This window comes from Dendropsophus ebraccatus, chromosome 8 (assembly GCF_027789765.1).
Source record: "Dendropsophus ebraccatus isolate aDenEbr1 chromosome 8, aDenEbr1.pat, whole genome shotgun sequence".
Taxonomy (NCBI): domain Eukaryota; kingdom Metazoa; phylum Chordata; class Amphibia; order Anura; family Hylidae; genus Dendropsophus; species Dendropsophus ebraccatus.
This window is the reverse complement of record NC_091461.1, coordinates 72,288,822-72,313,951: the sequence shown is the minus strand read 5'-3', so window position 1 is coordinate 72,313,951 and position 25,130 is coordinate 72,288,822. Positions and strand designations below refer to the sequence as shown.

General features: G+C 39.5%; 1 protein-coding gene across 1 annotated transcript in view; it reads left to right on the top strand.

Moving 5' to 3' along the window:
* Positions 1 to 25,130, top strand: part of GRID1 (glutamate ionotropic receptor delta type subunit 1) — a 907,710-nt gene that overhangs the window by 247,207 nt on the left and 635,373 nt on the right. The window contains exon 3 of the mRNA XM_069979187.1: positions 20,737 to 21,021. Coding sequence (XP_069835288.1) covers positions 20,737 to 21,021 — 285 coding nt within the window. The remainder of the gene's footprint in view (positions 1 to 20,736; positions 21,022 to 25,130) is intronic.

Here is a 25,130-nt window from a genome sequence, read left to right as displayed (position 1 = left end):
GTAGAAGCATACGTTTTAGTGTACGGATTATCAGGTGCAAAGCATAAATTACACGCATTTCATTTGCAATGATTTGTGTACATGTTGCATATGTTTTGGTCTAGAGTTACGCACATGCATACAGATTACCAGACCCAAAGCGTAAATTATGCAGTTGCGTACGTTCACAAGTTCGAATATGTTCAAAAATGATCATTATAACCATTCCGGTCATCTAACAAATTATCGTGATCGGGGAATCCGAACAATTAGCGTCATGTTTATACAAACATTTATGTTCGCTCATCACTACTCTTGGCATACATAACGGTACATTTTACTGGTTTATTGAGTTAATCTATACTGGCACATAACCTGTGATAGCTGCTCAAGAGAAAAGTTACTTCACTATGCCCCCCCTTTTTTTACAGTGATTTTTTAAGAGGACTACATGCTGCTGTTTATAGCCATGGTCATAAAACAGCATATGCTTGCTGAAAGTCAACAGGCAGGATGATAATATAGCTCTTATTTACATAACAGTGTAAAACTGTTGTATATGTAATATAAGCCTAAATGTATTTTGTTTTATCAATCGAAAAATACATACAAATATACCAAAACTTAAACATAATGTCTTACTGGCTCCCACCCCCACTATAGAACTCTCTTGATTGGTTATAGACTTGATCTTTGGCACAGATAGTGGGTGACATTGCACTTCAAATGAAGGTCCTGCAATTACTTTCCACTAGACAGATGTCTGAGTCATTGATCAGCAATCTGCATCAAGCAATAGATCTTTTAACGCAGAGCTATGTATTCCTTATCCATCAACTCAAACAAGCCATCATAAGCAAACACAGGTTAGCTTCTATAGATTAGATAGGAGCATTGCAGGCAGAGAAAATCCTGTTCTCTGAAGTGAGAGTGATGTGAAACATTTATGGCAAAGTATAATGTGTGATAAAAGTTTCATTATTGTAATTGTAAAGCTAGTTTTTAACTTCTACACTTGTGGAGGGAGTAAATTACCCAGTTAAAGGGAAAGTATTACCTACATTAAATTTTTTGAATATTATCATGGAGCAGGCATCCTGTCTGAGCTGTGGTGAACAGCATTTAGAGACATGTTTTAGAGCAAGCTCTATGGGCATAGGCAACAGTGGACTAGAGCTGTCCCTTTGAAGTGAATGAGAGAGGTTTCCGGGCATGCTCTGTGACTTTTGCAAATGGCATTTCACAAGAAAAGGGAAACTCAAAGGTGAACATAATCTATTGTCTCTATATGCTGGTGTCACTTCTTACTGTGTTTGTGTCGAAAGATGATCTGAACAGACCAGAAAGTGTGTGCTTAGTTATAGGCTTAGTGATAAGAAAACTGCAAGATTTCAGGATCATTTTAAAATATAAATACTACATGAAAAAATATATGATTAACATAGCAACTTAATGTAAATTAGGTAATTTAATGATGACACATTCCCTCCAAATGCCAACAATCTTCTAAGTTTGTTGAAAAAATATGCAAGTTTATTGCAACTTTTCATAGTAAAGTGCTACATTTCCACTTGTGGTTGTCTTTTATTAAGCTTGATAAAGACCAACTGCAGGCCCTTATGTAGCACTTTATTTTAGGATGTTGCAATGAACTTTTTTCTTCTTCTTCTTCTTCTTCTTCTTCTTCTTCTTATTATTATTATTATTATTATTAGTAGTAGTAGTAGTAGTAGTAGTAGTAGTAGTAGTAGTAGTAGTAGTAGTATTTCAAATCAGAACTATTAACATTTTTAACAGTTTTTTTTTTTTTTAATTCAGACCAAGGATAAAACAATAACATAAAATAGAAAAAAAATAACTTTACAATACTGAAATGAACAAAGAATTGAGAGATTAGTAGATTCTAAAAACCAACAGATGCTTTAGAGTTGGGTTTGTTGGTTGACATCTACAAAAAAACATTGGTTTCATTTTAGTAAACCACCCCTCTTATGTCCCATATACACAGCATTATACCTTATAGGCAATGTTCACACTACGTAAAAAAAGAAAAAAAAATGTAGTTTTTTTTTTTTTTAAAGTCCGTTATTACAGAATTTTAATGAACTTCAATAAAACTGAAGTCTATGAAATAGCTGACTTAATTTGCACACAGTGTATTGTATAACGAACGTCTTTTGAGACAGGTGTCAAATAATGATTATGACAATTATTTTGGGACATCTTTTGAAAGAGACTTTTTTTTTTTTGGTTTTTAACACATAGGGGGAGATTTATCAAACATGGTGTAAAGTAAAACTGGCTCAGCTGCCCCTAGCAACCAATCAGATTCCACTTTTTATTCCTCACAGACTCTTTGGAAAATGAAAGGTGGAATCTGATTGGTTGCTAGGGGCAACTGAGCCAGTTTCACTTTACACCATGTTTGATAAATCTCCCCCATAGTTTTTCTTTTTTCACCATCCTTTCATCATTCTTACTATTAAATTGAATGGACGTTTCAATTGCTAATTAGTTCACCTGAACTAGAATAATGTACCAACAGCCATCCTTGCACGGGTGACCAAACTGCAATAAACTAACGTCATTTTGGAAAATTAAAAAACGCACAAGAAAAAACATTGTGGGAACATAGCCTTGAATTGCCAATTAACAATTTAACCGAAATCACTGTTATCCTATATACTGTAAAACCTCAGCTATGAATTGATGTATAAAACTTTATTCTTATTGCCAATTCAGCTAGTGATTAACCTTGTCTTAGCCGTCACCAATTTCCCGCTCATGTAGCTGAACATCCCTCTTAGACTGTAAACAAGCTAGTTCACAAGTAATGATGCCAATTTTTTCCTCCTCCTGACTCAGTCTACAAATTATCACTACATGTTCATCATTACTTATTCATAAGGAGGAAGCTTGGACTACTTCTATATCATTTCTTTTTATTAATTGGCGGCGGGGGATTAGGTGTTTGGCACTTCTTCAATCTCATGATTTCGGCCTGCTGTTTTTTCTCATTTTGAGGGACATCTTCTCTTGTCTTAAAGACTGATCTCTCTGCATGACCAGATGGGGAGTTGGCTCTTGGCATTGTGTCTTCTGGTGTCCCGCTGCTCTGTGTCCTGTCTACCTACTCTGAGAATACATTTATCTTTTATGTATGAACGGCAATGTCTCCCTACAGCAATAATATACTTAATTGATACTGAACAAACTTATAATTGTAGTTTACATCAACAAAACTTACATAGGGCACGTATTCATTCTGCTGTTTGTTTAGTTCTTGCTCCACAAAGGGGATGCTTAGCAAACTTTAATTATAGACTCGTGAATATAAAACAGTGAGTTACCAACCAGGACCATCCAGGACAAACATTCAACCGGGACTGCATAAGAAGCCATTTCACAATATGTAGTTATTAAAGCTATTGTCAGTCATATACATACAAACTATGTCCATATGTTATACTAAGGTAAGTTCACAGGGGACTAAGAGAAGCTGCAGGCAGTGCTTGGAGGGGGACAGTCCTGAAGTGCACTGAGAGGAAGTGACGTCACTTCATTTCAGCATTTTAAACCCACTCCCATTGAAGTAAATGAGATTGTGTTTTTAAAAATGTGAAGGCCGTTCTGTTTTTACTTTCTTTTATCAGGAAAACGTGCATTTCCTGCATAAACAAAAAGTTGTGAATATACCTATAAGGCACATGCATGTAATAGAAGGGGGCTTTTCAGCCTGTTGAGCTAAGCCTGTCCAGACATTACATGGACAGCAATTTGAGAGGGAAAACATATCTTTGTTAATGGCATCACATGTGATCACCAGGGTTAGAGAAGCTGAAGCTTTGTAAAAAGGGGTTGATATGGTGTGACAACATTAATGGGTACATTAATGGGGATATTCAAATAAGAAAAGTTTGTAAAATGATGTGTTCCTCTAACATAATGCACAGGAGTACATAAGTGCCATTTCCCTGTATTACCCCTTCACTGGTCTGATAACTGTGGCTATGAGATGTTACACTCACCTTCTCACAATATCTCTAGCTTGAATTAGTAGTGGAGTCAAACTGGACTGACACCAGGAGACTGGACAAGTGTGACCACCATAGTACTGTAGTATTGTACTTTCCCATTCATCTCATTGGGAGCTGTGTAATGCCTAAAGGGCTTGTCCAGCGAAAGTCTTCTTTTTCGCTGGACAAATCAACTATTGTCAGAAAGTTATATAAATTTATAATTTGTACTTATATTTAAAAATCTTCCTATATTTATTAGCTGATGTATGTCCTGCAGGAAATGTTTTATTTTCAGTCTGACACAATGCTCTCTGCTGACATCTCTAACCAAGACAGGAACTCTCTAGAGAAGGAGAGGTTTTTATGGGAATCCCCATAGAAAACCCCTCCTGCTCTGGACAGTTCCTGTCTCTGTCATTCCCTGCAAGACATATAGTAGCTAATAAGTATGGTAAGACTTGATATTTTTAATAGAAGTAAATGACAAATCTATATAGCTTTCTTACACCACTTGATTTGAAAGAAAAATATTTTCGAAGGACAACTCCTTTAGTTTACCCCTTAGTGGAAAGTCTGTGCTTGATGCTGATTGGCAAAAAGTCAGTGCTGAGCTGATATACATTTGTGTGGTTGTCACACGGGCCACCAGAAAAAGACCTGGATTTATCCAAAGGTGTACAATAAATCAGCCTGGTATATGACTCGCTGGTCTTAGTAATGTCTCTCCTTTCTGTCACATTCCCTCAGTTTGTAGCAGATTGGCTTGAGTCCTAACAGCAGGAAATTCTGGCATGTCAGGGCACCCTTTAAACAGTAAGGGACAAGGATTAAAGTAAAACAAAGCTAATGGAGAGTGTAATAGAGTAGTACAGTGCCTTACAGAAATTCAGCATTTACTTTGAAAAGTACATCAGTCACATCTGCTATAAAATGGCCATTTCCTGGCTCAATCAATAGAGTTGACAACATAACAGTCGAGTTTAACAGATAACTGTACCAATGAGTCATGTCCTATCATTTTACTTTGGCTAATAGAATAAATTTATGCACTTAACCCCATGTTAAATGTATTGTGCATAAATCCTTAGGCAATTCCATATACAGGTATTTCCTGATAAATTCTGTCGACAGAGCTTCTACATTATCCTGCAAATCTAAAACAGGATTTACAGTGATAGGAATGGCTGTGTGTGCAATTCCCTAGATATAAACAGAGTCATAGCTAGGTTGTCTTTCACCTGGGGCTAAGATTGAGATGTAAGTGTAGGTTCACCGTATAGATCAATCCCTGCTCAGCTCTACCGATTGTGGCACAGTTTGAGGATCTGTTCTATTGGCACTATTATCTCCGATGGATTATATAGTAACGTTTCCAGTTTTGTATGCTAATATGTTTGGGCTTTTCATCTGAATCACCTCAGCTTCCTCTAAGTAAAGTTAACATAGTGGCTTTTGCAGATTTTAATCCCCCATGCAAAAGCTTTTTAATGCCTTTTAACAGCTTTTCATAATGTGATACAGAAAAAAAGACATTATTCATTTGCTTAAAACTGTTTTAATTGTCAGTGTGATTGGATTTTAACTGTGATATAATTGGATTTTAATTATGTTATTTATAACAATATGTATCTTGCATTAAGATGAAATCAGATTTTTTTTTTAAGTCATAGTAAAATGTTTCTGCAAGCAGTAGTGATTATTCACTATATAGTAAAACATAACTTTGCAGATCGGGATAATTTATTTTTTGGTTGGGATATTGTTGTTCCTTGCCTGTTGCAAAAGATCTTCTTAAAATCACTTTATCTGATAATTATTATTAACTTTTCATTATATTTAGTGAATTAGTATAGAACTTGCATTTTGCAACTTGCAGTTCCCTATAAACTTTTGGATTTTTTTTTCCATTTTATAAGTCTCCTTAGGGGACTTACATATGCATTTATTAGATTGCATATACTGATCAATGTTATGCCCGAACATACAAAAAAAGGAAAATTGTCAAACATTCCTACAGTAAGAATATTTACAGCTCAGCTTTCATAGTACAACTGGACAATAAATCTCCCCATTATTCACACTTTAATGAGCCATAATACACGCGGTACAATAACATACAGCCTTGTATCTTCATATCTTGCCATTTTATCAATGATTACATTAACACATTAATCGGTGACCCAATATTACAACCGCTAGCCTAGTTCTCAGTACTATAAAAATACTTTAGCAATTCAGTTTTTATAATGTAAAAAATGAAATGTAAAAAAAAAAAATGATGATACTTGCATGGCAGAGAAATTTTTTTTGCTGGGAGCGGGGAGGAGGTGGCTGAGGGAAAAGATGTCCACTCACCTCCCCGGTCCCAGCAAAAAAGTGCCCCCCCCCCGCTGGAGTACCCTTTTAAGCCTCCTCAGGTTGTGAAGAACAGTGCCACCTGGGTAATTTCCTCCTGCACAGTGTCCTGGACATTCTGTGCTAAATACTTTAAAAACTGCTTTTGCTCAGAGTGTTGGCTCTAGCATCTGTTCAAGAGCCAAAAAGAGGGGTATGTGGAGTATTCAGGGCAGGAGCCTCAGATACTGCACAGAAAAGGGCTGCTCAGGTGGCATTTACGGTGACAGTGCAGGTTGGTCTAAGGTAAGACCTGTTTTCCTCAGTTGTGCAATTAGATTGACCTTCTTCTATAGAATAACCTCTTTACCCCTCACTTTTAGGCTATGTTCACACTGCGTATGAATCCGTCCGTAGTGCGAACCGCAAATATACGCACATAGTTTTGTGGTTAATGCGTTCGCTTGAAAGTATACGATATACGCCTGCACAGCGCACACTACGTATGAGCTTACGGCCGGATCGTATACGGCGCCGTGAAAAATGAACAAGACCATTGTTTGAGGACAGAAATGTTGAAACTCACGGCTGTGGATTTACATGCGGTCCCGTACGAAGTACTTATTCCAGTCAAATTGAACTTGATTTTAAGATCCAAAAAGTTCTATGTGGTTTACGGGGCTGGGCGAAGATTTCCAAGTAAATGACCTGCCTCAGATCGCTTCGAAACAAGCTAGGGAAGCATAACTGTACTACGGGCGTATGTTTGCGGTGCGTACGCATCCGGCGCATGTAAATTTTTTGCACGCCCGTAGTTTCAGCTGCACATGTATGGCAGCGTAAGACCTGCGTACGAATTCGTACGCAGTGTGAACATAGCCATAAGCAGTATCAGTACTTTTTTGAGGGAATCAACACTGCTGTCAAACTCCCTTTAAAGCCAATGGTAGGTCAAAGGAACATTTTGAGAAGACAGTAGAGAATTGTAACACATGAAAACATAGGGCACTTTAACTAATGCACAGTTTCCTATTTTGACAAATACTCACTAAAAAGGATAGTCATAGGATATTGATGAGATCTTTCACAAGAACTGAGTGACTTTCTAAATTAACTAAAGACGCTGTAGTGAAGGCGCGCTTCGAAATGTACATCATAATTCTTTAAACAACAGCAGACTAGAGCAGATGTCTGTATCAGTTAAGCTGAATCATAGAGGTAAAAAGGAACACAAAATCGATTAAACACAAGCCAAATTGACAATTGTAACAAGATTGTTGATGACTAGTGAAAGGTATTTCATCTCCACTCCCCAACTCTGCGAAAGTTTTAAGCTGTTGCATAAATATTACTCATATTGTGGATGACCTCTTGTTCTTCAAAATGCTGTAATGCAGAACATACGGGAGACAAATCTTCACATTGATGACATTATAGTAATTGCTTTGCCAGAAGGAGGTTCTCTTTTTATATAGAAAATGATATCTATAGTCTAGTCCACCTCCACACTATCATCACGTCAAGGTGACTGAATGAATTACTCATCTGACAAGATAAGGCTTATCTGGAAACAGTCTTGCTATCTGTACCAAAAGCAGGATGTCCCTGATGACAGCACAAATACATTGAGACTCATTCATAAGGACCAGATTTATGGAACAATCTTCTATTAGCATAATTAAGGTAAAATAAAGTGAGATAATGTGTTTGCTGTAAATGCTGCGAAATGTTTCTGAACAGACGTAAGGGAAAGAAAAAAATCCAAGGAGAAGGGATAAATAGTAGGGTAATAGAAGTGAATAAATATGGCAGCTAAAATAATTGTGGTGCATAATTGGATGACTCTGTTTGTATTGCATAGAATTATTATGCAGAGTCAGAGCTTGTCTGTTAAATATTTGATTTATGGAATATACATGGAAAAAGTGGATATAACATTATTTACATATGTAAGATTCAATTGGCTGCTTGGGAGTCATTTATCAAGATGCCAAGACTCCTGCACAATTTTAAATATTGTTTATGTTTGGGACTTATATATGCAGCTGCTTTGAATGTGTACCAAATGTATTTCAGGGAATAAATAGCTTTTTGTGTCTTCTTTGTCAGCCAACCATATAGAAAGATCAGTGCCGTAATGACAATTTGTGAATTTGAGAAATGATGTATTTTAGAAATCAGATTTGGATGGTTCTTATATTCACAATCTTTGGCTTGAAACCTAAAGATGGGAAGGCGTTGGCAATAAAGTTGAGCCTTAAAGGGAACCTGCCAAGTTTAAAATGCAGTCCACTCTTTTCTTTGGCCACGCATATGTTGGCAGCAGCTAAATTGCCCGCTCTCTTGGCTCAGCCCAGACCCCCCTACAGTATCCAGCTGGTTTGATAAACTTAACCACATTTGCAGGTTAGAAAAGGTCACAAGTTGGGTAGAGGGCAATCACAAAACCTTCCTTAAAATATGGTCACATTGGTTGGCCTTCCGGGACACTCATAGTGGATTGTACACAGAAGGGCAGATCCGCTCTGCTTACAGGTTATGCAAACACCGAACTGTAGACTCTGGACCAAGACAACACTTAATCCGCCTCTTAGCTCTCATTATTATATGCTTCATATTGTAGGAAACGATGTTGCCTTTGGGAGTCTGCTCCCCACCTCCTCTCTCCGCTCCCCCCCCCCCCCATCCCAGTTTTTGTGGTTTCATGGTACTGTAATCATTTGCATTTGTACTTCTACTTGTACACTTGTAGCGCTATTTGGAGCATGTTTGTACTATATCTGTTTCTAAGACATTTAATAAAATACAGATATGACAAAAAAAATGCAGTCCACTCTGAAGGAAGCCTGTCAGGGAAAAAAAGGAGTAGATTCATATACAAATATGCAAGGGAAAAGACAGCAGAACTAGTACTAAAATAATTTAGTCCTTTACTTGTTTGGGGCTTATAAATCCAGTGGGCTGTCCTACTCAGTGACTAAATAAGTATAAAGAGATAGCCGTCAATTACTGAGTAGGGCCAACACTGGACTTCTTAGCCCATAATGAGTAGTAGTTTAAATGAATATACTATTTGTTTTACTGAATGTTTATCCACAAAACCATCAGCTCATCTCATTGAGCTATAAACTATGGTGTCATGTAGTGTATATAACAGTCATTTAGATAAATAAATGTATTTGCTTAAAAGAAAGCTTGCATGATCATAAAGGGGTTTGTCCAGAAATAGATATTGCCTTTTTCCCCTAGTGGTCTCTGCTGCTTCCTATGGCATCTCGTTCATGCAGGAACTGTCCTCTCTGTCAATCACTGGCTGCAGCAGTCACCAACTTTATCTTATATGATACATATAACAGTTTTTCTTTTTTTTTTTTTTTTTTTTACAGAATTTTGCAGTGTTTCATTCCTCTGTTACTTCACCCAGAAATGTATGAACCCTACCAATAAACTAAAGACTGAAAGTTACCATATCCCTTTACACTAGGGAGTTTATTATTCAGTCTCCTACTGTTAGTAATTTTTATTTATATAGTACCAACATATTCCGCAGCACTTTACAATTCTACAATATCCACAAAATAATAAATAAATAAAAATCCACTGTTGGACAGTATTTTAATAATTTAATTTTTTCAACAATGACATGGGGAATGGTAACTCCCAGTTGTCAGTTCACATTTTCTAGAGAAATAACAAAGGGACAGCACAGCCAAGCAGTCTAAGGGTTCTTTTATATAAACCGATTATCAGTAATGTGTAAAAAAAAAGACAGCAAAGAGCTGATGATTGAATTGGCTGAATTAACTAGATTTGTATTACCAGGGAAAAACATTGGGGGAGATTTATCAAACTGGTGTAAAGTAGAATTGTCTTAGTTGCCCGCTCTAGCAACCAATCAGATTCCACTTTTCATTTTTCAAAGAGCCTGTAAGTAGTGAAAAGTGGAGTCTGATTGGTTGCTAGGGGCAACTAAGACAATTCTACTTTACACCAGTTTGATTAATCTCCCCCATAGTGCTTGAAAAAAGCACCCCTTTAGCAGTGACTTCCCTGTAAGGGAAACTTTAACCCTTGATACCTTCCCTTTAAGAGGCACTTTGGTAAGTCCCTTTAAAGGCAACTTTGCTACAGTCCCTTAAGGTGCGACTATGGTGCAAAACCTTTAAAAATGACTTAAGTACTGTCCCTTCAAAAGAGACTTAGGTACCATCCTTTGAAGAGCAATTTTAGTGCTGCCCCTTTAAGAGTTACTTTGGCCCCAGCCCTTAACCCCTTAAGGACCGGGCCTGAAATGGCCTTAAGGACCGGAGCAAATTTTATGAATTTGACCAGTGTCACTTTGTTCATTAATAACTTCGGGATGCTTTTACCTATCCGGCTGATTCTGAGATTGTTTTCTCGTGACATATTGTACTTCACATTTCTTGTAAATTGGAGTCGATACTTATAACGAATCTTTATGAAAAAACCCAAAATAGTGTGAAAAATTGTGAAAAAATGCATTTTTCCAACTTTAAAACTTTTCTGCTTATACAGAAAATGGTTATACCACATAAATTATATATTAAATAGCATTAGCAACATGTCTACTTTATGTTGGCGGCATTTATTAAACTATCTTTAATTTTTTTAGACAATAGGAAGCTTAAAACATTAGCAGCAAATTTCCAAATTTTCAGTAAAATTTCAAAATCAGATATTTTTAGGGAACTGTTCAGGTTTAAAGTGTATTTGAGGGGACTGTGTGTTAGAAAGCCTCACGAAGCACCCCATTTCAGAAACTGCACCCCCTAAACTCTGCAAAAGCACATCCAGAAAGTTTTTTAACCCTTTAGGGGAGTCACAGAAATAAAAGCTAAGTGTGTAAGAAATTTGAAAATTTTAATTTTCTGTGCAGAGATTTTATTGTAATCCAATATTTTTCATAATTATAAACCTATTACCAGAGAAATGCACCCCAATATTGATTGCCCCGTTTCTGCAGTTTATAGAAATACCCCATATGTGGCCCTATTGCGCTATTTGACGCAACCACAAGCCTCAGATATAAGGGAGCGCCTAGTGAATTTCAATGGCTCCGTTATTTTTGGTCATTTTTGACTGTACCACTTCAGGTTGGCAGAGGCTCTGGGGTGCCAAAACCTAAAAAACACCCCTAAAGGGACACCATTTAGAAAACTACACCCCTCAAGGAATGTAACAAGGGGTGCGGTGAGCATCTGCACCCCACAGGTGCTTCACAGATTTTCCAAACAATATGGCTTGAAAAAAGACTAAAGTATTTTTTACACTAAAATGTTGTTCTAGCCTTCAATTTTTCATTTTCACAAAGGGATAAAAGGAAAAAAAAAACACAAAACATGTAGCGCAGTTTCTCCCGAGTACGGAAATACCCCACATGTGGACATAAAGTGCCAAGCGGGCGCAGGACGAGCCTCCAAAGGGAAGGAGCGCCAATTGGCTTTTGGAAGCTGGATTTCACTGGAAAGGATTTCAAGGGCCATGTCGCATTTACAGAGCTCTCGTGCTGCCAAGACACTGGAAACCCCCCACAAGTGACCCCATTCTGGAAACTACACCCCTCAAGGAATCTAACAAGGGGTGCAGTGAGCATATGGACCCCACTGGTGACGGGCACAAATGTGGAAAAATGTGACGTGAAAGTGAAAATTTTCATTTTTTCACTTTCATGGCACAAATGTGCCCGTCATCCAGGGGTCCATATCCTCACTGCACCCCTTGTTAGATTCCTTGAGGGGTGTAGTTTCCAGAATGGGGTCACTTGTGGGGGGTTTACAGTGTTTTGGCAGCACAAGGGCTCTGTAAATGCGACATGGCGTTCATCATCCATTTTAGCCAAATCCAACCTCTAAAATCCAAATGGCGCTCCTTCCCTTCAGAGGCTTGCTCTGCGCCCACATGGCGCTTTATGTCCAGATGTGGGGTATTTACGGACTCGGGGGAAATTGCTCTACACATTTTGTGTTTTTTTTTCTCTTTTAACCCCTTGTGAAAATGATAAATTCAAGGCTAGACCAACATTATAGTGTAAAAAATTTAATATTTCATTTTCACGCCACATTGTTCCACATTTGTGCCTGTCACCAGTGGGGTCCATATGCTGACTACACCCCTTGTTACATTCCTTGAGGGGTGTAGTTTCCATAATAGGGTCACTTGTGGGGGGTTTAACTGTCTTGGCAACACAGGGGCCTTTTGAATGCAACATGGCCCCTCGAAATCCATTCCATCCAAATCCAGCCTTCAAAAACCAAATGGCGCACCTTCCCTTTGGAGGCTTACCCTGCACCCGCATGGCGCTTTATGTCCACATGTGGGGTATTTCCGTACTCAGGGGAAATTGCTCTACACAGTGTGTTTTTTTTTATCTTTTAACCCCTTGTGAAAATGAAAAAATCAAGACAAGATCAATAATTTAGAGTAAAAATTTTAAAAAAATTACACTAAATGTTGGTCTAGCCTTGATTTTTTTCCATTTCCACAAGGGGTTACAAAAGAAAATGAACACAAAACGTGTAGGGTAGTTTCCCCTGAGTACGAAAATACCCCACATGTGGACATAATTTGCCATATGGGCACAGGGCAAGTCACCAAAAGGACAGAGCGCCATTTAGAGGCTGGAATGGGGGATGGAGGCCATGTCGCAATTACAAAGCTCCTGTGCTGCCAGAACAGTAGAAACCCCCCGACAAGTGACCCAATTCTGGAAACTACACCCCATAATGAATCTAACAAGGGGTGCAGTGAGCATATGGACCCCACTAGTGATGGGCACATGTGTAGAACATGTGCCGTGAAAATAAAAAATACCATTTTTTTCATTTTCACGTCCCAAATGTGGCCGTCACCAGGGGGCCATATACCCGCTGCCCCACTTGTTAGATTCCTTATGGGGTGTAGTTTCCAGAATGGGGTCACTTGTTGGGGGTTTCTACTGTCCTGGCCGCACAGAGGCTTTGTAATTGCATCATGGTATCCTCTAATGGGAATGACGGCCATACCTACTTAGCTGGGGAAAAGGGACAATTCTAATTTATTTTGGGGTATTAGGCCAATTATTGGTTTATAAGGTTGAAAATGACAGGTGTCCATCAAACTCAACCTGTGTTGATCCAGAGGAAGGCAAAAACCCCTCGTGAGGCAGACGACAGTAGCCTCATCACAGGGGAAAAATTCCTTCCCGACTCCATAATGGCGATCAGAATAATCCCTGGACCAATGTGACCCCTGAAATAGGAATAAGGGACAGAATTTAGATAATGTAGAACCCCAGTGACGTGTGGTGCGCCTTGAAGCGATCCAGTATGCAGAGGCCGGGGTGATCAGGACAGGTGTCACACTGGAAAATGTTGTCCTTCCTGATCCCCCTGTTACCCCACACTCTGCACTTCTTCTGGGGTCTCCTGTTCTCCAGTGTGCGGGACGTCACCTGGAAAATGTTGTCCTGGTGCGATATGGGGTCCTTCATATCCAGAAGCGCTGGGTCCGCTCCATGGCTGCTAAATATTAGGGCGCTATTACTACTTCTGATATTTTTGTATCGTGCCGCAAGCTACAGTAGCTCGGGCAGCGAGGGACCGGAAGAGGGGGTGCTGGTATAAAAGTTATCCCCGTACAGGTGGTAACCTTTATCCAGCAGTGGGAAGATCAGTTCCCCAACGATCTCCCCACTAACTCCGAGGATGGGGGGGGGGAGTGGGCATCTGGGGGCTGGATTCGAGTGTCCCTTCCTACATACACTCTAAGGGTACGTGCACACTGCGGAATCGCGACAGATAACCCTTCGTGCATTCCGCAGTTGGCACCCGCCGGCGGACTGATGCAGGTGCACGTCTCCGTCCGTGTCGTAGACTCCATTCTATGCACGGGCGGATTCCGCTCTGCGTCCAACGTGTTGATGGAATGACGGATGATGGAATCCGCCCATGCATAGGATAGAGTCTATGACACGGGCGGAGACGCGCCCCTGCATCAGTCCGCCGGCGGGTGCCAGCTGCGGAATGCACGAAGGGTTATCCTTCGCCATTCCGCAGTGTGCACGTACCCTAAATCTGTAAGTGTACCCTGAGGTAATCTCACAGAGTTTGTAGAATTTCACTCCATACCGTCATCTCTTATTGGGACGGTACTGGCAGAAAAGACGTGTCTGGGGGGCAGCGTACGCTACGCTACTCCCAGACACGTCACTGGATGATGAGGAGGATGAGGATGAATGGAGGAACAAAGGACCCCCCATTCATCCTCACTGGCTGTTTCGGTGTCGGAGGCAATAATAATGTATGCGTCCGATACCGAAAATACCCTGGGGGCCATCTTTATATAGGGATTGGTATATGGGGTATGTAGTGGTGTAGTGTAAAACTTTATTCAATGTAGTGTGGTGTAATGTAGTGTTTTTTTACGTGTTTTTTACAGTAAGTATACAAAAAAAACCTACGCCAAAAATGGTGTTGCTGATAAATGCCGCACTTATGTTCGGCACTTATCAGCAGACCGTGGCAGTAGGATATAAAAAAAAAACACCCTACGCCAAAAAGGAGGAGTGTGCTGATTAGCAGCGCACTTTTGTGCGATGCTGATCAACACTCAGCGGCGATAGGGTGCGGAAAATAGAAAAAAAAAAAATTGGGAAAAAAATTTTTTTTTTTACTACATTCTGAACATCCCTGTAGTGGCTGATACGTGTATTACACTTATCAGCCGCTAGGGGGCAGCAGAGCGCAAGATCCGAAAATAGACGACGCTGGAGCCGGAAAAATACGAAAAAAGACGACGCTGGATTCGGAAAAGCCGATCGGGACTCACGGAAGAAGCCGAAGATGAAGAGGACGCCGGGAACCCGGAAGACGCCGATCAGGACCCCGGGACAGGTGAGTAATGTACAAATACCTGCTCCGGACCCCTCAGCTACCTAGCTGAGGGGTCCGGAGCAGGTATTTATTACTTGTGGGGACTTTGATCGCCGTGAACGGCCGGCCGGCTGGCCGGCCGTTCACGGCGATCGGGACGGTGGTACCGTGACCACCATTACTTTTTACAGTAATGGCGGTCGGTGCCGTCCTCGGACAGCACCGACCGCCATTTTTTTCCGGGTCATCGGGCCACCGATGGCCCGGAAAGGTTCCGATCGCCGCTATGGGCTTATCAGCCAATAGCGGCGATCGTCGGCATGGGGGGGTTAACAACCCTCCATGCCGACAGGGAGAGATGGCCTGCTATGTATTATAGCAGGCTATCTCCCCCGATCGGGACCCGGCCGGCCGCGGCGCCCGTTTAAAGGGATGACGTACCGGTACGTCATGGGTCCTTAAGAGGTTAAAGATCAACTAAAATACTGTCCCTTTAAGAGTGACTTATATACCGTCCCTTTAAGAGTGATTTTGGTATCTTCCCTTTGGTACCTTTACCTCTGCTACATCACTGACTCAGCTTTGCTTCATCCCTGACTAAGCTCTGCTACATCACTTACTCAGCTTTCCTACTTCACTGACGCTAATGGTATAAAAGTAAAGAACATTGCTCGGTTACCATGATAATCTTACTCATGTCAGTGAGACAAAATTGTTTAGGACCTTCCATCTTCTACATCTTCTATTGGCCAGTAGTGGACACGTGACTGCATAAATGTTGTGAGGCTTTGTCTGACAAGACTTTAGAATTCCTATTAGCTGCTATATTTCAGCTATTTGCATATGTGCTGAGATGACTGTTTACAGTGTTGCATTATTTCCTATGGGAAAATAAGTGTCTTTAACCCTTTGAGGACCAGGCCCAAAATGACCCAGTGGACCGCGCAAATTTTGATCTTAGTGTTTTCATTTTTCCCTCCTCCCCTTCTAAGAGCTCTAGCACTTTCAGTTTTTTATCTACAAGGCCATGTAATGGCTTATTTGTTACAGGAATAGTTGTCCTATGTAATGGCGTCTTTCATTTTACCATAACATGTATGATGGAATTCCAAATATATTATTTATGAAGATATAAATTGGGGAAATCGCAAAAAAGAATGCAATATGGTAACGTTTGGGGGGTTTCTGTGTCTACGTAATGTACTATATGGTAAAAGCGACATGACACAATTATTCTATAGGTCAGCCCGAACACAACCATACACAGGTTACACAGATTCTCTAATGTTATTTATTTTTTTTAAATGAAATCCTATTTTTGGCAAATAATTATAAATAAAATGGGACTATTGTGCTGCTTATAACGGTTTTATTTTTTCACCTACAGGGCTGTATGGGGTGTCATTTTTTCTGCCATGATCTCTAGTTTTTATTTATACCATACTTGTGAAGATCGGAAGTTTTGATCACTTTTTATTATTTTTTTTTTATATATAATGTAACATAAAATCTGTAATCCGCGCACTTTTTTTCCTCTTTTCGTGTACGCCGTTTACCGTTCGCAATGACGCTTGTTATATTTTAATAGATCGGACAATTACGCACGCTACGGTATATTATATGTTTATTTGTTTATTTATTTTTATATGTTTTATTTATATAATGGGAAAGGGGGGTGATTTCAACTTTTATTGGGGGAGGGGTTTTGGGGTAGTGTGTTAGTGTTTTTAACTTTTTTTTTTACACATTTGAAGTCCCTTTGGGGTACTTCTACATACAGTACTTTGATTCCTACACTGATGATTGCTATGCCATAGGCATAGCATTGATCAGTGTTATCGGCGATCTGCTCATTGAGCCTGCCTGTGCAGGCTCAGTGTAGCAGATCGCCGATCGGACCGCACGGAGGAAGGCGAGAGACCTCCGGCAGTCCGTTTTACCGATCGGTAAGCTACAGGGGACTCCCCCTGTCACTTACACTTAAACGCCGCGGCCGCGCCGTGATCGCAGCGTTTAAGGAGTTTAAGGAGGCCCCCACCTGCTGTGAAGCGCGCTCCACTCCGGAGCCCGCTTCATAGCGGGAGAAACACCCAGGGCGTACAGTTACGCCCTAGGTCGTCTGGGGACAGACTTCCATGGCATAACTATACGCCCTGGGTCGTCTAAGGGTTAAATGTAAATTTCTTAAAAACGACAAATCTGACCGAAACCAAAAATAGGTTATGTTCACACGTTTTTTTTAAAGCTCCGTTTATGATGTCCGTTATTTTTAGTCTAAAATTATGGACGTTATTTAGCTGTCTATCCTGCCCTTAGTGCAAAGAAAGAACGGTGACAAAAGGAAAACTGTGTGTGAACTACTAGTAAAAAATGTCCGCTGTTTGCAAAAGATGTCCGAAAATAATGATCATGTTCATTATTTTGATATCCGTGGCAAAAACGTCCATTCTTCAATACACTGTGTGCACTGGATGTCCGTCTTCTCATTGACTTCAATGCATTGCCATTGTAGTCAGTTAAATCGCGGCCGCCTTTTCAATATTTTTGACATTGTGTGAACATAGCCATAGATAGCACACCTGTCACCGCTGAGGGCTGAACAGAGTCTGGGTGTAAAGCGGTTCGGGCTGTATTAATCACAGAAGAATAGCTGGAAGAAGAAGAATACGGATTACAATATAGTGCTTTTTCAAGCACTATAATTATTGTATCTTTAGGGCTTCCATTTAAATTATTTTCAATCGCACATTCCCCTGTCTAAATAGGCTGCACAATTCAGAGTCTTCATGTGCAAAGGCTCTGCAAACTAGCGCTAATCTTGCTGATGGGCACTTGCCTACCATCAGGGGCCCTAAGAAAATATGTTCCAGAATTGTTTTTGACCTAAAGCTTGAAAACAAAAGAACTTATTATGATGAGGTCCAGTTTAATACATAGATACTCTGTATTTAGACACTTAAAAAAAAAGAAAAAAGAAAAATCTAATCTATATTTTAACTACATTAAAGCTGCTTTTGTGTCACCCTTACCATGTGTCTCTGTTGAAATGCATGTTTATCATAATGAATTTATGCCTTCAGTTCCTTGTGGGCTTTTATTGATGCATTAGAATATGTTGAAGATTTGTGTCTTGATTTCTATACTTCATAGAGATGAGTTCGAAATGAAAATGGAAAAAAATGGATTCTTTTGGCAATTATAGCAGAGAGAAGCTTTCTATTTTAGAGAAGACACTTAACTGCCTTCAGATCAGCCACGTCCTAATAAGGTTTTTTTATTTTTTCTTTCATAAAAAAAAGAAGAAGCATTAAAACAAGGAATTTTAAACCACATCAAGGAAACAGTTTATTAGAACTTGACAAATGCACATTAGGTAAAACACATTTTATGTGAGACTTTGTGATTTGTGTCAGAAGAGCTGAAGTAGAAAGAAATTTGAGACTCCCCGCATGCTACTAATATAATGAAACCAAGATCTACCACTGATGGGTACATTACCTTATTATAGAGATATTCATTGAAAGATTAAATTGGCCTCTAATTATACTTTCCACTTAAAACTATACTTGAGATAGAGCTATCTATTAACCTTTTTGTCTTTGCTATTACCACCACATTAAATTCTGCAGAGCTTGGATTTGCTTAAGATTGATAATACGGTGAACTGAAATTTTTGCTTAAAAGGTTTTTCTTGAATTAGAAAACAGGACTTGCATTTTTTCCCCCAGAAAGAGCACCACTTTTGTCCATAGATGATGTCAGGTATTACAACATATCCGGTATTACACAGGGTGATTTTCATCCTAACAAGTCAATATCGTCCTGAGTAATAAATCCAGCATCAGTCTATGTATGAGTAAACACTAGTTTGGTTGCTTATCACATCTTTTAAGCTAGATAAAGAATGTGATTCACACACACATCTCACCGTGCAACAGGCGATGTGGGGTCAACAATTATAGAAGAGTGGTAACCCAGCGGAGCCAGGTATGGTGTTTAGCTGGACAAGATGTCACGGTGGCCAGGAGTTGTATGTGTCCACCCCTGGGTATACCAACACCCATTTTTGTATTAGAACAATCTGTAGTTCAGGTGTAGGTGTGTAATAACCACAGAGTTTCAAGTAACTTAAACCGAAACATCTGTTTACTGTAGGAATCTTTTTGTAGTGCAGTATACAATACTTTTCTCCAACACAGTTCAATACAGGCAATAGTCTGCTTCACTGTTTTCTCAGTAATAGTAGTTTACATATACTCAGCTTCTCGCTGGTTGAGTCAGATAGACATAGATTCACTCTTCACAAAAATCTCTTGAGCTGGTTACTTAAGTTAATCTCTGCTTAGCTAGAAATAATACCCAGCTTCTCTCTGGAGGAATAGTAGCTTTATAATACTTGGCAAAGTCTCTGACTAAGTTGGAGTAGCTAGCTTATCGAGGAGAGGAGTGGGCTCCCTCTGGTGCACACCTTCCTCAGAGAAATCCTGACTGGAACTCAACTTGACTAGTTTTCCCTCAGGACAGAAACAAACTGGAAGGCCCTCCCTCTGGGCTGTGATTGGTGGAATAGTTTGTGGTACCCAGCTCAAGGATTGGTTAGGGGAAACAGTTAGAAAGTTAATCCCACAAGTACCTGTCCTCAGCTGTGCTAAAAAGTACATAAGACACAGTGACATCCAGTGGTGGAAGTGCGGAATGCACCTTCAATCTTCAATCTCAGAGCATTTGACTATATATATATATATATATATATATATATATATATATATATTTACTGAGCAACACACGCTAAACAGCAGTGGAACATCCGCTCTGCGGCACTGCAGAAGTGAAGAGTTATACCAATGATCCAGCTAGTCCCAGAGCTAAGCTTTATAGAAGTCCAAAAAAAGAGCTAAAACTAATTATTGACTTTCTGTGAAAGAGTGTTTTGGCCATGTTTTATCATGGGGGGGGGGGGGAGGGGGGAAGGCGAAGTTCTACGTTTGCCTATTGTTAATTATGTCATTATGTTTTATCGCTAACCATCTTTATAAATGAAAATTACCTTTAAAGGGGGTATCCAGGATCAGAAATGTCTAGCTGGGACCACCCCTGCAGCACTCTTCCATTGAAGTAAATGTCCTAACACACGCAATCTAACAACAGGTGTGGGGCTGTTTTTGGAAGAAATCATCTATGGTCTTTTTTTACAATTCTACTAAGTCACTTTCATTTTAATCATGCCATATGATAATGAGCTGACTCTGATCACTGCCCCCAGTGTACAAGAGCATAAGCTTAAAACGAGTATGCACCAGACTGGAAGTGTTAGCATATTATTAGGTATCTGTAGCATACTTTCTGTAGACATTTGAATGTAAAGTATGTTACAGAATATAAAGACCAATGCCATATTACCTTGTAATGGTCCATTTTGTGCATTTCTTTCAAAGATATGAACCTTAAATGTTTTCCTATGTCATATAATGCAAACATCTGCTTATACCTTGTGAAGCTGAAGTGTGACCATATTTGTTGCATTTGTTTTTCAGCCTGTGACTTGATGACCCAGGGGATATTAGCCTTAGTGACGTCTACTGGTTGTGCCTCCGCAAATGCACTTCAATCACTGACAAATGCCATGCACATCCCTCATATCTATGTACAACGCAACACTGCTGGATCACCCAGAACGGTCTGTCAATTTAATCCTAGCATGGATGGAGAGGAATATACATTGGCTGCTAGACCACAAGTTCGACTCAATGATGTCATGTTGAAACTTGTAACTGAACTCCGATGGCAAAAATTCATTGTGTTTTATGACAGTGATTATGGTGAGTAAACAGAAATTCATTTTCTAAGTCTAGTTTTTAACTTGTTTGACTATTTACTGAATTTTACCTTTGCTCCAGGGGGAAAATAATGTAGACTAGATTTATATTTCTGTCCTTTCCCACTGGGCTTGAAAGCACCTCGAGCAAGATAATTGTTGAGTAAGCTACAGTAAAGATTTGCCATTGAAAGCTTTATGCCTTGGACTGTAATTTTCGATAAATTTACATTTAGCAAAGAATAAATGCGTTGCATTAACTTATCCTATTTGGATGATATACAGTATTTAGCACTGAAAACGTTGACAAAGTATCACAAAATGTAACATATGGAGGTCTGTTAGTCAAATAAACGTTAATGCTTGATCGCTCCATCCTGTTAAAATGAATCTGTCTATCTATCTATCTATCTATCTATCTATCTATCTATCTATCTATCTATCTATCTATTTTTTTCCTATTAATTTTTTAATGAAGAGAAAAGAAATTCTTTTAAATACAGGATATTTTTGGATCTTTGATGGATCCATTCAATATCCATTTTTACTTGTATTTCCTTTTCAAAAAGTTTAGTGGTAATAAAAAAAAAGATCACTTTCCTAACTGCTGATATCATAAGCTGTTAGGTCAAGAAGACACATGGTGCATTTCAAATATCCAGCTGTGCTTCCAAAAATGTTTTCTTTCTCCTGTGCAAAGTCAGAAAGAAGCTTTCCCAAACTCCTGAAATGCTGCAATCTGGAAGCATAACCAGGGAGGGGAGGAGGAGTGAGGAGGCATTACAGCTACATCTCAGGGGGCTTGAGAACAAAAATTAAGCATTTTTCTATATTATGGAAGCAAAGACATATATGAAAGGTACCATGTGTCTCATTGCCCTAAGAACTTTCTAGCAGCTTGGAATGTGAAGTGCAAGGAAGGTATAGGTGTATATTTTTTACCATGTTGAGCACATTTTTAGCAAAGACTTGTAATATCCCATTAAAGCATACCTATCACTAGGAAACCGTGTCTTTTCTGATGCATGATTTTTTTTCCTTGTATCCTGGTGTGGTCTCCAAAGGATAGGTTTGTAAATATGAATATGTAAGTCTAAATTGTAGTTTTACTGTGGTAGTGCTTATTGTGTCTTAGTATTTCATCTATCTATCTATCTATCTATCTATCTATCTATCTATCTATCTCATACTCTCCACAGCTCAGCATGGGGTGACACAGCTCATGCTGGAGGATATGAGTATTGAATCAACCATCCCATGTCTAGTGAATTAGAATAGGGCTTTTCCACGAAACTCACCAGGTAGGGGATGCTTGCCACAGCAACCCCACTATCTGGCATGGGCTGCTTCTCTTCACATTAAACTGTACAAAGTATGTGGAAACACATGTTGGCAATGAGTATCTGACATTCCTAATATATCTTTAAGTAATTCTGTCACGCCCCTTACTCTATTTTTGGTTTTCTGCAACATCCACAAGCTTCGATGCTGCACATTCTCTGTCTCTCTGTCTCTCTCTCTAGTACCTATATAAGAACTTGCCTGTGAATAGTGTCACCTAGGCGGGGCTTTACTGCATTTGGGCCATCTCTCTCTTGGGAGACGGAGCCCAATTGCCATGAAGCTCCACCTAGGTGACATTGTGTAAGAACTGTACCTGTTGCGTCCTCGGCGCGGTCCTCAGGTCATAGAGCTTTTGGTTTTATTTTCTGCTTGCTCTCTGTTTTGTTTTATGATTATCTCAACACAGGCTTTTTCTGTCTGCTCACTTTATTTTTTCATGCACACACCCGGCTTCACCTACTAAGTTCTGTCTGGCCACTTCACCATTGACCTTTTTTTTTTCTTTCTGTAACTGGCAGCTCTTTCTGCCAGTCGGTGTGTATTGTTGTCAGCTGTCTGTGTTTGGAGATCAGCCGGATCATCCAATTACATTCAGACCAGGCCTCTGACCTGTAACAGCCCAGCCAGAATACTCCTTTCTGGCTATAGTCTACGCTTCCTAGTGTGCTAGTATTTTTATATTTTGCTACTTATTTGTCTGGTGTCCCTGACCCCCTGCGGCTTTCCCTAACTACATTGGTTTTCTGCCTCCCCTGAGCTATTTTCTTTGTCCCCGACTTCTTTCTTGGATTCTGTTTTTGTACTGTTACCGCCCAGCTGTTGTGACCCCAGATTGTCAATCCCTATTATTGTGTCAGTTTGTCTTGTCTGTGTTTTGTGTGCCAGTTGCCTGGGTTAGGGATGGTCCCCCAGTTGCTCCCTGGATTTTGGACAGCCCATGGCAACTAGGCAGGAACTAGGCAGAGATCAGCATAGGGTACACTGGTCCATGTCCCTTCTACTTTTTCAATCCTCTTACTAGTCTGTGCCGCAAGTCCTAACACATTGTCAACGATGTAATGAAGCAATATTAGAGCAGAAAGAAGACACAGACAGGTTTCATACAAATATATATTGAATGAGCAGCATCTAAGCATCTGCACAGAACTGTACATAGAGTAAGATGGTGGCAACTTTAAATTGGTCAGAGATTCATCTTTTTTATTATATAGGACCCACAATCTCCTGGATAAATACAGTGATAAAGGTTAACTGCATACTGTATTATTCTCAAGCTAAATGTATTAATAGTCTACAGTAAGCTCATCAGCTCTCTCTAGTGGTAGCAGGAAGCCAGGATGCTATTATGTTAAGATTTACTATATCTATGTAGACAAAACAAAGCTTAAACCAGCAAAAATATAAAAATATCAAATCCATTCAGCTAAAAAAAAGTGTGGGGTTGGCGATACAAAAGCAATAAAGTGTAATCTTCCAATTCACTATTTTTTTCAGTGACTACAATTCCGTAGCTGATGAATAGCGTATAATGTAGACATTTGATAAAAATAAGACACAGAGTAACACTTCTTTGTAGAAATGATTCATTTGTTGGCAGGAAAAAAAACATCTCTTTCTGCTATTTTTTCTTTCTGTTTCACTTTAAAGCAGAGATTAATTGACTGTCCTCAGTCACTAAACCAGCTTCATTGCCTGAGTTGGCACAATAACAGAGATGTCCTGAATCCTAGCCTTAAACCCTACAGACCCCCGGATGATGGATAGTCTCATTATCAGAACATGTTCGGGTTCTCACTAGAGAATCTTGTGAAACATTGTCCTCATGACTGTAAGCACCAAGTTTACTTGCTACACTGTGGGTGTAGATCCCACCAGATAAACTTCATGAGCACCATTAATCTTTAGATTGTCATCTGGAGACCGAACTCATCTGCATTCATAATGTGGTAGACTTTTCTTTTTAATTCATTTACATTTAAGCTGTCTCACAGATATTTATATTATTAGATGAAGGCTTGGTAACATTTCCTTTATTTGATTTATGATATGCAATGGGAAAGTCAATAGGTCCCAGTTATTCTGGTTTTAAATTGCGTTTTTACAGTACCTAGTAATTCTTTACTCAAAGAAGGGCACCTTTAATATAAACTGGACAAAAAATAATTGAGCACTTTCTAGGATTAGCTTAGAAACTATATCCATCGCCTGTGTCTGGTTTGCATCTCAGTTCCATTCACCTGAATCGGCCTGAACTTCAAAACTCTACAGTACACAGCCAAGGGATGAGAGATGTCATATTTATGGGTAAAAAAAATAGTAAAAACGGCATTGCAGATCTTTTAAGCTATGTTCACACAACGTCTTTTTATGCATAATAACGGGCGTTATTTTAAAAATAATTGCCATTATTTTACTATGAAAGGTGTCAATAATGATCATGAATAGAGATAAGCGAACCTCGAGCATGCTCCAGTCCATCCGAACCCGATCTTTCAGCATTTGATTAGCGGGGGCTGCTGAAGTTGGATAAAGCACTAAGGCTATGTGGAAAACATGGATACAGCCAAAGACTATATCTATATTTTCTACATAGCCTTAGGTCTTTATCCAACTTCAGCAGCCACCGCTAATCAAATGCCAAACAATCGGGTTCGGATGGACTTGAGCATACTCGAGGTTCGCTCATCTCTAATCATGAACATTAATTACATCCATCATTATCTAACAATGGCCGTTATTTTGCCTCATAAAAATATTGTGTGAACATAA